Source organism: Nerophis lumbriciformis, linkage group LG11 (genome assembly GCF_033978685.3).
Source record: "Nerophis lumbriciformis linkage group LG11, RoL_Nlum_v2.1, whole genome shotgun sequence".
NCBI classification, from domain to species: Eukaryota; Metazoa; Chordata; class Actinopteri; order Syngnathiformes; family Syngnathidae; genus Nerophis; species Nerophis lumbriciformis.
In genome coordinates, this window is record NC_084558.2 from 24,373,762 (window position 1) to 24,387,413 (window position 13,652).

The following is a 13,652-nucleotide window of genomic DNA, read 5'->3' on the forward strand; positions in this document are numbered from 1 at the left end:
GCCATGCTGCTACCTCTCTGCTCGGGGAGGACGTATACGTATGTAACGTATGACGTGACAGTATGTGACGTGTGTAAGAAGGTGCACTTGCTGTCTGTGAGAGGGAGACACAGGAAAGAGTGAGAAGAGCCTGTCGTGTAATGCCAGCAGCTAAAAGCAACTGCGTGAGAATCCACAGACCTGTGGATGTGTTGAAGGTGTGCTGGAAAATGCGGAACGGAAATTACGGAGCAGCAGAAAAGTGGAATGTATTATTTAAATTGGTGCGTTGGAAAACACGGACCGGAGTTTTTTTTTAAACTGGATCTGGATCGGCATTTTCCCATGCCTTGCCGATACGCAATTTTTGGCAAATATCGGCAGCCGATCCGATCCAAATATCGGATCGGGACATCCCTACAATATATACCTTGATGTTTCAGAAAAAAGACCATATATTTTTTTAACCGATTTCCGAACTCTAAATGGGTGAATTTTGGCGAATTAAACGCCTTTCTAATATTCGCTCTCGGAGCGATGACGTCACAACGTGGCGTCACATCGGGAAGCAATTCGCCATTTTCTCAAACACCGAGTCAAATCAGCTCTGTTATTTTCCGTTTTTTCGACTGTTTTCCGTACCTTGGAGACATCATGCCTCGTTGGTGTGTTGTCGGAGGGTGTAACAACACGAACAGGGACGGATTCAAGTTGCACCAGTGGCCCAAAGATGCGAAAGTGGCAAGAAATTGGACGTTTGTTCTGCACACTTTACTGACGAAAGCTATGCTACGACAGAGATGGCAAGAATGTGTGGATATCCTGCGACACTCAGAGCAGATGCATTTCCAACGATAAAGTCAAAGAAATCTTCCGCCAGACCCCCATTGAATCTGCCGGAGTGTGTGAGCAATTCAGGGACAAAGGGCCTCGGTAGCACGGCAAGCAATGGCGGCAGTTTGTTCCCGCACACGAGCGAGATAAACCCCCTGGATGTCTTATCAAGAGAAGAATATCGACCCTAGCTTCCCTGGCCTGCTGACATCAACTCCAAAACTGGACAGATCAGTTTTCAGGAAAAGAGCCTGGATGAGGGTATGTCTACAGAATATATTAATTGATGAAAATTGGGCTGTCTGCACTCTCAAAGTGCATGTTGTTGCCAAATGTATTTCATATGCTGTAAACCTAGTTCATAGTTGTTAGTTTCCTTTAATGCCAAACAAACACATACCAATCGTTGGTTAGAAGGCGATCGCCGAATTCGTCCTCGCTTTCTCCCGTGTCGCTGGCTGTCGTGTCGTTTTCGTCGGTTTCGCTTGCATACGGTTCAAACAGATATGGCTCAATAGCTTCAGTTTCGCCACACCAAGTTGGGGAGTTGTGATAGACAGCCCATGTGTCCTGGATGAGCTGACTTAAGATTTTGAAATTGTTTGAATTGGTTGAGAAATGCTTTTTAGCCTTCACACAATAATAACAAAAATGTCACAAAAGCAATATTGGCTTTACAATGTTTATTACGGTTTTTGATAACACACATGTACAACAAAAACGGATTTTAGCTTTGTAACAATATCAATATTTGTCAGTAACACCTTTGGTCTTAAGTTACAATATAACTTGGTTTACTTACACAAAGAGCTGGGATTTATTCATTAAAAGATAAGATAATAATTTACAGCAGATCCCTGCTATTCACGGGGGTACAATAGACCCATAAATATGTCTATATTTGACATAAAACACAATACATACTTTAAGACATGGACACATGTGCAGGAGTTGCGAATGCTGAAAAGGGAATATGCAGGCATCTACTGTACTTCATTTAATAATACTGATTTTTTTACTACAGTAAGAGGTTGTCCTCAAAACCATCTTCATGTATTAACACATTTAATTGCAAAAAATCCAGAATCATGAGAAATACTAAACCCAATTCGTGTTTATAAGAATTGATCTCGTTAGCATTTTATTTATCTCTACACATACATATTTAGAATATAAAAACTATTGGAAGGGTTTTATTCTAGACACTTAACAACATGCATAATGACCCTTTAGATATCTAGAAAATGGTATAAAAAGTATAAAAACAAGTATAGCTGTGTTGCATGCTTTGCATCAAATAAATAGCAATTCTTGAATGAGACGACGTATGGTACTGAACGTAGAAAATACAGGTTGACAGCAAGCCAATTTTGAAGGTTCAAGTTCACCAAATTTTATCATTTAAATTACAACTAGAAATCTGTGTTCTAAATTCAAAAATAGTGAGACACTAGAGATATTAAAAATATTATAGCAGTATTTATAGCCATCTTTGCACCAGCAATAGTTTATTGTGGACCAGCGATGTCCGAATTGCGGACTATAAAAAACAAAGCTGGGATGTTTTTGCTCAGATAGATTAAACTTATATTGTATTGGTTACATTAATATTTTGATACAAATAATTAGATTTGATTTCAGTTCCAGCAAATCTTTGGTTCACTTGTTCTATTACACACTTGCACCGTATAAATATTATACACATACGTACAAAAAGGTGTGTATGTGTCATTTTATTTTTTATAAAAAGAGCTCATGTTCTGGGGTACCACTATAGATACTGTAGAGCTGCACCATAGTTAAGTAATTAGTGGTTCATTGTGACCACAGCTCGTTTTATATTGGCCCTCACTTTAAAATACTTAAAAAATGTAGCAGTCCATCATTTACAATTTAAATTGTTTTCAACTGACTAAAAAGAAGTTGTGTGTTCAATTAAAAAACAGTAAATGAGGAAAAACATAAGAAAGCAATCCATCATCCACTAATATGTCCCCAAAAAATATTTACAAAATATATTGACTCATACATTTTTAAGTCTAGATGACAAAACTTAAAATAAGAAATATTTAATATTTGTTTTAAAAATGTAGAAAAATACATTAGTGAAAATGATTTGTTAATTATTTTGCATATATTATTTGGCAAATAGTACATTATTTTGAAAATGATATATTGACTATTAAATTAAAAAAATAAAGGTATTTTTTGCTATTATTGGATGAAGTGGCCTAAAATTTGATCTTAACCTTCATTGGATTGGTTTGAGCATCTTTGATGTACAGAATGCAACAAACATGTCTTCATTTTTTATGTAAAAAACTTTCTCCAGCCCTGATGCAAAAGGGACAAACTGGATTAAACGATGTTGATTTGAGAGTTCCTGACTGGTGAGTTTAGGATGTGGAAGTGCCGTGCATCTTGACATGGATGAAAAGTGACGAGGGTGAAAGGTTGGAGCCATCCTGCTTCAGCAATTGCACATGACGGTAACCTAAACAGGGGAAAAAAAGCACATTCTTAAATGAGAAAAAACGTGTATGAATGCTTCCAGTTTGTGTATGCAATTTACTTGTATTTATTTTTTAAAGGGGACATAATATGCAAAACCGACTTTTTATGGTAAATGGGTTGTACTTGTATAGCGCTTTTCTACCTTTCTAAGGAACTCAAAGCGCTTTGACACTATTTCCACATTCACCCATTCACACACACACATTCACACACTGATGGCGGGAGCTGCCATGCACGGCGCTAACCAGGACCCATCAGGAGCAAGGGTGAAGTGTCTTGCTCAAGGACACAACGGACGTGACTAGGATTTCAGCACTTACGCAGATCCCAAATACACAAAAACAAGTACCAATAGGTATACAATGCCTCCTAGTCATTGAAGCAAAACGTGCGATATAAAGATGCAAAAAGAGTGGCAACAAACAATTCTAGGCTTGATTAAGACACACAATCCTCAGCACACTAGCTTAGTTGACCGGCTTTGCGTGTGCTAGCACGTTTGCATGTATTTTAGTACAAGCAAACTCTTAGCAGAGCAGGCCCTTAAAGTGTTCTAATGGGTTAAAAATGTTTACTGCGTCACTTCTTTTTGCCAAATATGTGAACTTGCATTCTTGATAAATCAAGCCAACATAGCTCAGATACAGCCTACAATGTGCCGTGTTGTATGTGGTGGTCAGTATGGGTGAGTACTTTGACATACCGGTGCGCAGGCTTGTGAAAGGCAGGGTGTATTGTCCCAGGAAGTCATTGTATGAAGTGTAGTCATGATCTTCCACCACGAAGCGAACGAGAGCCAGGTCCGGAGCGTGGATGGTAAAGTTAAGGGTGGCGTCCCACTGTGGGTTGAATCCTAAAGCAATTATGCAAACATTTAAAGATTGATTGATTGATTGAGACTTTTATTAATAGTTGCACAGTGAAGTACACATTCCGTACAATTGACCACTAAATGGTAACACCCGAATACGTTTTTCAACTTGTTTAAGTTGGGGTCCACTTAAATTGATTCATGATACAGATATATACTATCAGATATATACTATCATCATAGTACAGTCATCACACAAGATAATCACATTGAATTATTTATATTATTTACATTCCGGGGTGTGGAGGGGGGTTAGGTTTGGTTGTTATCATCAGTCATCAACAATTGAGAACAGAGAAATGGATATTGGAACAGTGTAGGTCTGACTTGGTAGGATATGGACAGCAAGTAGTGGGCAGAGAGAGAGAGAGAGAGAGAGAGAGAGAGAGAGAGAGAGAGAGAGAGAGAGAGAGAGAGAGAGAGATCAGAAGGCATAAGAAAAAGTATCTGCATTTGATTGTTTACATTTGTTTATTAACAATCCGGGGAGGGTGTTAGTTTAGGGTTGTAGCTGCCTGGAGGTGAACTTTTATTGCGGTTTTGAAGGAGGATAGAGATGCACTTTCTTTTATACCTGTTGGGAGCGCATTCCACATTGATGCGGCATAGTGTGGAATGCGCTCCCAACAGATATAAAAGAAAGTGCATCTCTATCCTCCTTCAAAACCACAATATAAATAAGTCCAATTGTAGACTTGAAGTCAAAATACTGTCCATGAGTTGGTGAAATGCAACAACAGTGCACAACACAGGAGACGTGCTTACCATTGTTTTGGATGTGATGGGTTTTCTTCTTGTCGTTGTCTATAGGAACACCATGGATCTCAACACAAACCTGAGGATCCACAATAGCTGCTGGCTTGTTCAAATGGTGTTTTGGCAACTGCTGTGCGGAAATAATCTAAAAGAAAAAAACAATCCCTTGCTTATATATTGTGGGTAAAGAAACATTACATTTTTCACTGTTGCACCTGTCTGCTTTTTGTCAGGCTTGTCGCTGACAGTTTGGTTATGATTAGGTTTTCCGCTGTGTTTGTGTTCATTTCCTGTCAGCGCTCTTATTTTGGTTCCATTTCCTGCATGTCTACCTGAGCGCTCATTTCCCTCACCTGTCCGATTGACAGCCTGGCACACCCGATTGCAATTGCCAATCAGGATACTATTTATGCTTACCCCGCCCTGCAGTCAAGGGTTGATGATTGTATCCTGTATCCCATTGCCTGTTTCCTGTCTCCTGGTTCCTGTTTTCCCTGCATTTTGACATTCAAGTCATGTTTTCCTGCGCTACGTCTGCCATTTCTGCATCTTGGGGTTCGTCACCAGTAGTTCCTGATACAATCATCAGAGGCAAGCATAAATAGTAGCCTGATTGGCAATTGCAACCGGGTGTGCCAGGCTGCCAATCAGGGACAGGTGAGGGAGACGAGCGTTTAGGGAGACATGCAGGAAATTGAACCAACATAAGAGCGCTGACAGGAAATAAACACAAACACAGAGGGAAACCCAAACATAACCAACCTGTCAGTGACAAGCCTGAGACTTTTTCTTTTATTACCCTCATCACTTTAAACTCCCCATATTTACAGAAAAAAACAGAATTGTAGACATTTTAAAAACTCCCCAAAGAACAAAACACATATCACACAGCCATAAGTATTTAGACCCTTTTGCTTTTGCCATCCTTCTTCTACAGTCCCAGTGTCATGGGTTTAGTTCTTTTTTACATCAGAGCAGGTAAGAATAAGCCAATATTGTTGTGTCATTAGGAAATATGATCTACTTTCATTTGAATGAGTCTCACAGACTACTTTATGTTAGGCGCAGGATACAGTGAACAGAGCATTGATACAGTAGAGCAAGGTTAGGTGATTAACTTGCCATGTGATATGCCTCCACAGTTTTGCATTCCGGTAAAAGACATAGCAACTTTACATGGTGTGTTTATTGAGGTTTGGTTGTGAAAGTGCCGAAACACAACAGAATTGGCGACTACAGCGTGTGTAGAATCTTGAATGGAAGTTTCCCTGTCCATGGTGGATTGCTAGCATGCTCGACAAAAGTGATATGTTGGCAAGACTCTGAGTACCGTAACCTAAACTAAAGAGGCAGGAAGTCGGAAATAAGTGGAAAGTAAGCAGAAGGGAACAATGGCTGGTGCTACTGGAAATGTGGAAGCTTTTGACAGTAATGTGGAAAATATGGGACACGTATATCAAGAGAGTGGAGTAATATTGCTTGGCAAATCACAGAAATCGTTCAAGGATATCACAAAATTGTTGCAGGATCACTTTAATTCGACACCTCTCGTCATAGCAGAGCAATTCTGATTTCATACCTGCAATCAGCAAAAGAATGAATCTATCTCCAACTACATTGCAGAGATCAGGAGATTGACAGAACACTGCCGATTCAGCGTCGGCTTATTTGACGCGCTACGAGACCGACTCGTATGTGGAATGCATAGTGAAAGCATACAAAGACGGCTCCGGTCCGGCTGCGCCAAACAATAATATACAAACCCCAAACCCAGTGAAGTTGGCACGTTGTGCAAATCGTAAATAAAAACAGAATACATCCATCCATCCATCCATTTACTACCGCTTAATCCCTTCGCCATACAGGTCACACTGAGGGTGGCCGTATAAACAACTTTAACACTCTTACTAATATGCGCCACACTGTGAACCCACACCAAACAAGAATGACAAACACATTTCGGGAGAACATCCGCCCACCTCCGTGCGTCGGTTGAGGTGGGCGGGGTTGGGGGGGCGGGGTTTGGTGGTAGCGGGGGTGTATAATGTAGCCCGGAACAGTTAGTGCTGCAAGGGGTTCTGGGTATTTGTTCTGTTGTGTTTATGTTGTGTTACGGTGCGGATGTTCTACCGAAATGTGTTTGTCATTCTTGTTTGGTGTGGGTTCACAGTGTGGTGCATATTAGTAAGAGTGTTAAAGTTGTTTATACGGCCACCCTCAGTGTGACCTGTATGGCTGTTGACCAAGAATACCTTGCATTCACTTGTGTGTGTGAAAAGCCGTAGATATTATGTGATTGGGCCGGCACACAGATAGTATGGTGAAAAAGCGGACGCGACGACAGGTTGTAGAGGATGCTAAAGACAGTGCCATCAGGGCACGCCCTCAATATTGTTGTCCGGGTGAAAATCGTAGAATGTTTGCCCCGGGAGAGGCACTGAAATCCGGAAGTCTCCCGGAAAAATCGGGACGGTCGGCAAGTATGCAGCTGAGCCGCATCAGAGTGATCACAGAGCCGCATGCGGCTCCGGAGCCGCGGGTTGCAGACCCCTGTTCTAGGCGCAAAGTTCAAAAGCCAGCATCTTTGATGGTATGGGGGTGTATTAGTGCCCAAGGCATGGGTAACATACACATCTGTGAAGGCACCATTAATGCTGAAAGGTAAATAAATGATAAATGATAAATGGGTTGTACTTGTATAGCGCTTTTCTACCTTCAAGGTACTCAAAGCGCTTTGACACTACTTCCACATTTACCCATTCACACACACATTCACACACTGATGGAGGGAGCTGCCATGCAAGGTGCTAACCAGCACCCATCAGGAGCAAGGGTGAAGTGTCTTGCTCAGGACACAACAGACATGACGAGGTTGGTACTAGGTGGGGATTGAACCAGGGACCCTCGGGTCGCGCACGGCCATTCTTCCACTGCGCCACGCCGTCCCTCATACAGGTACATACAGGTTTTGGAGCAACATATGTTGCCATCCAAGCAACGTTATCATAGACGCCCCTGCTTATTTCAGCAAGACAATGCCAAGCCACATGTTAAAACAGCGTGGTTTCATAGTAAAAGAGTGCAGGTACTAAACTGGCCTGCCTGTAGTCCAGACCTGTCTCCCATTGAAAATGTGTGCCGCATTATGAAGCCTAAAATACCACAACGGAGAACCCGGACTGTTGAACAACTTAAGCTGTACATCAAGCAAGAATGGGAAATAATTCTACCTGAAAAGCTTAAAAAATTGGTCTCCTCAGTTCCCAAACGTTTACTGAGTGTTGTTAAAAGGAAAGGCCATGTAACACAGTGGTAAAAATGCCCATGTGCCAACTTTTTTGCAATGTGTTGTTGCCATTAAATTCAAAGTTAATGATTATTTGCAAAAACAAATGACGTTTCTTGGTTCGAACATTAAATATCTTGTCTTTGCAGTTCATTCAATTGTATATAAATTGAAAAGGATGACACAACGTGCCAACTTACCTGGTTTTGTAAATCCATTTAATAAAGTCAAATACAAATAAGGCAACAAGAGATGTATCCCACACTTCTCTTTTGTAAAGTAAATCTGTACAGCAAATTTGGGCATCTACATCAACAATATGATTTGCCCGAGTAGCTGGACAGGACAAAACAATATTAAAAAAAGACAGCTCCTTACAGAAAAATTCTTGACATTAGCAAGGGCGATGGAAATTTCTGTGGTCATTTAAACTGTATCAAGAGATGCCACTGAATAGCAAAAGAAAATGGTGAATGAATTTGTGTCTACACATCCTGCACAGGCACCTGCTTGCTTCATATGTGGAACAAATTCATAAGACCAAGCAGACTGTTGGTTCCGTGACAAGAACTGTAACGTGTGCAACAAAAGAGGGCACACCCAGAGACTGCGTAAAACGAGGCAAAATGAAGGAAAACATTAAGATATGACAAATGACAGAAAAGTCAAGGAAATAAATGAGGTAGACACCTGTGGGTCAAATTCCAGTGACACAGATACAACTGTGGCACATATTGAGCTTCATTCAATGACAAACTGTGATAAGAAAATGAAGTGGGTGACCCCAGAGATTGAGGGAACCAAACTTAAGATGGAACTGGACACAGATTTGGCATTGTCTCTAATATCAGAGAAAGAATATAAATACAAGTTTGCAAATTTACAACTGAAACAGACAACAGTGCTTCTCAAAACCTACACTGGAGAGGAAGTGACCCCAGTGGGAAAAATCTAAGTAAAGGTGAAATATGAAGGAAAAAGGAAATTACTTGACTTGTATGTTTGTCCTCAAAGTGGCGGACCATTATTTGGGCGTGAATGGCTGCAAATGATACAGCTGAACTGGCGATTCAATAAGTCCATGCAGCGTGGCCTAAATGAAACCATTGTCGCCACTCAGGTAAAGTTAAATAGATTGTTGCAGAATGCAGTGCCAGTGTTTCAAGGAGGCATTGGTACATTAAACCACATCAAAGCACATCTTACTATAGAGGACCAAGACTCTCCAACATTCTTAAAAGCTTGTACCGTCCCCTATGCATTGCGTCCCAAAGTGGAGACAGCGGTTAAGTGCTTGGAAGACCAAGGAATTCTGTCTGAGGTCGAATGGTCAGACTGGGCAACCCCGACCAGTCATCAAGAAATCAGGTGCGATACGACTACAGGTATGTGGTGACTTCAAAGTGACTGTCAACCCTGTCTTGCATGCTGACCAATACCCATTTCCATAAATACAAGATATTTTTGCTTCATTAGCGGGACAACATTTTTCAAAGATTGACTTGGCCCAGGCTTACTTACAAATGGAAATGGGTGACACATTAAAGGCATTTTTGACAATCAGCACACACTAAGGCCTTTTTCGGTATAATAGGCTTGTCTTTGGCATTGCGTCTGCCCCTGCAGTGTGGCAGCGCGTGATTGATCAGGTGCTTCAAGGCGTTCCAGGCACCCAGTGCTATCTGGATGATATTATCTTGACAGGCCATGATGACGACTCTCATCTCGCCAACCTGGAAGCAGTTCTGACACGGTTTGCTGAATGCGGTGAGTGGCCAACTGTTCCAAGTTAAAGAATCCCCATAGATTATGCGGGACCATTTCTGGATAGGATGTTTCTTGTCGCCGTGGATGTATACTCAAAGTAGCCAGAAGTCTTCATGGTGAATAATGCCACATTCATGAAAACCGTGGAAGTCTTACGAACACTCTTTGCTATAACAGGACTAGCTGAAAACAATTGTCAGCGACAAAGGAAGTCATTTTACATCAAAAGAGTTCCAATCATTCGTTCGAAATAATGGCATAAAGCACACGACTTCTGTACCCTATCATCCTGCTACCAATAGACTTACAGAACGCTTTGTCCAATCATTTAAGCATTCTACAAACCCCGTTTCCATATGAGTTGGGAAATTGTGTCAGATGTAAATATAAACGGAATACAATGATTTGCAAATCCTTTTCAACCCATATTCATTTAAATGCACTACAAAGACAAGATATCTGATGTTGAAACTCATAAACTTTATTTATTTTTTTGCAAATAATAATTAACTTAGAATTTCATGGCTGCAACACGTGCCAAAGTAGTTGGGAAAGGGCATGTTCACCACTGTGTGACATGGCCTTTCCTTTTAACAACACTCGTTTGGGAACTGAGGAGACACATTTTTTAAGCTTCTCAGGTGGAATTATTTCCCATTCTTGCTTGATGTACAGCTTAAGTTGTTCAACAGTCTCCGTTGTGGTATTTTAGGCTTCATAATGCGGCACACATTTTCAATGGGAGACAGGTCTGGACTACAGGCAGGCCAGTCTAGTACCCGCACTCTTTTACTATGAAGCCACGTTGATGTAACACGTGGCTTGGCATTGTCTTGCTGAAATAAGCAGGGGCGTCCATGGTAACGTTGCTTGAATGGCAACATATGTTGCTCCAAAACCTGTATGTACCTTTCAGCATTAATGGCGCCTTCACAGATGTGTAAGTTACCCATGTCTTGGGCACTAATACACCCCCATACCATCACAGATGCTGACTTTTCAACTTTGCGCCTATAACAATCCGGATGGTTCTTTTCCTCTTTGGTCCGGTGGACACAACGTCCACAGTTTCCAAAAACTATTTGAAATGTGGACTCGTCAGACCACAGAACACTTTTCCACTTTGTATCAGTCCATCTTAGATGAGCTCAGGCCCAGCAAAGCCGACGGCGCTTCTGGGTGTTGTTGATAAACGGTTTTCGCCTTGCATAGGAGAGTTTTAACTTGCACTTACAGATGTAGCGACCAACTGTAGTTACTGACAGTGGGTTTCTGAAGTGTTCCTGAGCCCATGTGGTGATATCCTTTACACACTGATGTCTCTTGTTGATGCAGTACAGCCTGAGGGATCGAAGGTCACAGGCTTAGCTGCTTACGTGCAGTGATTTCTCCAGATTCTCTGAACCCTTTGATGATATTACGGACCGTAGATGGTGAAATCTCTAAATTCCTTGCAATAGCTGGTTGAGAAAGGTTTTTCTTAAACTATTCAACAATTTGCTCACGCATTTGTTGACAAAGTGGTGACCCTTGCCCCATCCTTGTTTGTGAATGACTGAGCATTTCATGGAATCTACTTTTATACCCAATTATGGCACCCACGTGTTCCCAATTTGCCTGTTCACCTGTGGGATGTTCCAAATAAGTGTTTGATGAGCATTCCTCAACTTTATCAGTATTTATTGCCACCTTTCCCAACTTCTTTGTCACGTGTTGCTGGCATTAAATTCTAAAGTTAATGATTATTTGCAAAAAAAAAAACGTTTATCAGTTTGAACATCAAATATGTTGTCTTTGTAGCATATTCAATTGAATATGGGTTGAAAATGATTTGCAAATCATTGTATTCCGTTTATATTTACATCTAACACAATTTCCCAACTCATATGGAAACGGGGTTTGTATAATAACAATGACAAATACGCAAATGTCACTGTCGGAGAAAATGGCAAGATACTTACATGCCTACAGAAACACTGATCATGCTACTACAGGCCAAGCTCCTTCTGTGCTGTTCATGGGAAGATGACTGAGGTCACGTTTAGAAGCCGGATCTACGCAAGGATGTAGCACATAAAAGGCCCATGAAAGCAGCAACAAAACGTCTGAGAAACTTTGTTGTTGGACAGCAGGTTCTTGCAAGGGATTACTGCTATCCAAAGCAGAAGTGGCAGCGTGGTGTAATTCTGTCCAAAACAGGACCACTGACATACACCGTGAAGATCAAACATGATGTTATCTGGAGGTGTCATGTTGATCAGCTGCTAGATGCAACAGCTCGTACTGTGACCAATGAGGACACTTAGGACATTGCTCCAGATGCTCCTGATGAATTTGAGTTCTCAACATCTGGGACATCTCCTGGCAGTAAGCATATGGATCCCCACACTCTCTCTAGTGTGGATGCTCCTGAGATCGCTATCCAGGCCCCTGAGCAGCAAGAGAGACGCTATACTGAAAGAGATCATCGCCCTCCTCAAAGGCTGGAATTTTAAAATAAAAAAATGTACATGGTGATTGTCTAATGTGGTGTTGAATGTGTTGAAGTTGTACGGATGAGATTTGAGCATTAGAAGTGTTCAGTATTGATGTTAAATGTTTGCCTTTTTAGGCAATAAGACTGACTTGTTTTTAGTAAGGTGAGTTCACACTAGCAAGATGCAGCTTCAAATATTTTGTTATGAGATTGACATCAATGCTGTAAGGGAGGAAATGTTGTGCCTATAGGAAATATGATCTACTTTCATTTGAATTAGTCTCACCGACTACTTTATGTTAAGCGCAGGCTACAGTGAACAGCGCATTGATACAGTAGAGCAGTAGTGTGGTTACGTGATTAACTTGCCATATAATATGCCTCTCCAGTTTTGCATTCCATTAAAAGACAAAGTAACTTTACATGGTGTGCTTATTGAAGGACGTTGTGAAAGTGCCAAAACACAACAAACAATTAATTACACGTTGACAAAGACGATGATATAATTAATATTAATTAATTCATTATTTTAGTTAACTAATAAAACAGAGACAAATGTTGACAGAAACAAAATCTATCTAATAATATTTAATTTAGTCTTGTCGATGGATGGGACAAGTTCGGAATATCACAGTTCATTAACACCATAAAAGAAGGGTGAGGGTTAGGTACAAAGGAGAGCCAATCAGTTGCTTTTGCTTGTGAGATGAAAAAGTTTTCATTTGTAATATGATCTAATATGATCTAATATGTTCCACATGGTAATATGTGTACACCTAAAAAAAATTGAAAAGGACACGTTTTATTTTTGACACTATATGATGCCATGAACAGCCTACACAACTGTTACCTACTCAGTGGCCTAGTGGTTAGAGTGTCCGCCCTGGGACCCATTACCTCCCTGCTTGGCACTCAGCATCAAGGGTTGGAATTGGGGGTTAAATCACCAAAATGCTGCCCACTGCTCCCCTCACCTCCCAGGGGGTGAACAAGGGGATGGGCTAAATGCAGAGGACACATTTCACCACAATGTGTGTGTGACAATCATTGGTACTTTAACTGTAACTTAACTGTAAGTTAAAGTATGCTTCAAATCTGCCGCGCTCATAAACAAATTATGATGAAGGCATGCATTGTAATTCCGTTTTACAACCCAAATACATTCCTGC

The 13,652-nt window shown here is 41.0% G+C and overlaps 1 protein-coding gene across 2 annotated transcripts in view; it reads right to left on the minus strand.

Annotated features, from left to right (window-relative positions):
• Positions 1–1,481: 1,481 nt before the first annotated feature.
• LOC133610609 (1-phosphatidylinositol 4,5-bisphosphate phosphodiesterase delta-3-A-like) overlaps positions 1,482–13,652 on the minus strand; it is a 54,637-nt gene continuing 42,466 nt past the window's right edge. For both annotated transcript variants that reach the window (XM_061967030.2, XM_061967031.2), the window contains 3 exons: positions 4,964–5,099; positions 4,031–4,180; positions 1,482–3,307 (listed from right to left, as the gene is read on the minus strand). In XM_061967030.2, coding sequence (XP_061823014.2) covers positions 3,210–3,307; positions 4,031–4,180; positions 4,964–5,099 — 384 coding nt within the window. In that variant the 3' untranslated portion in view covers positions 1,482–3,209. The remainder of the gene's footprint in view (positions 3,308–4,030; positions 4,181–4,963; positions 5,100–13,652) is intronic.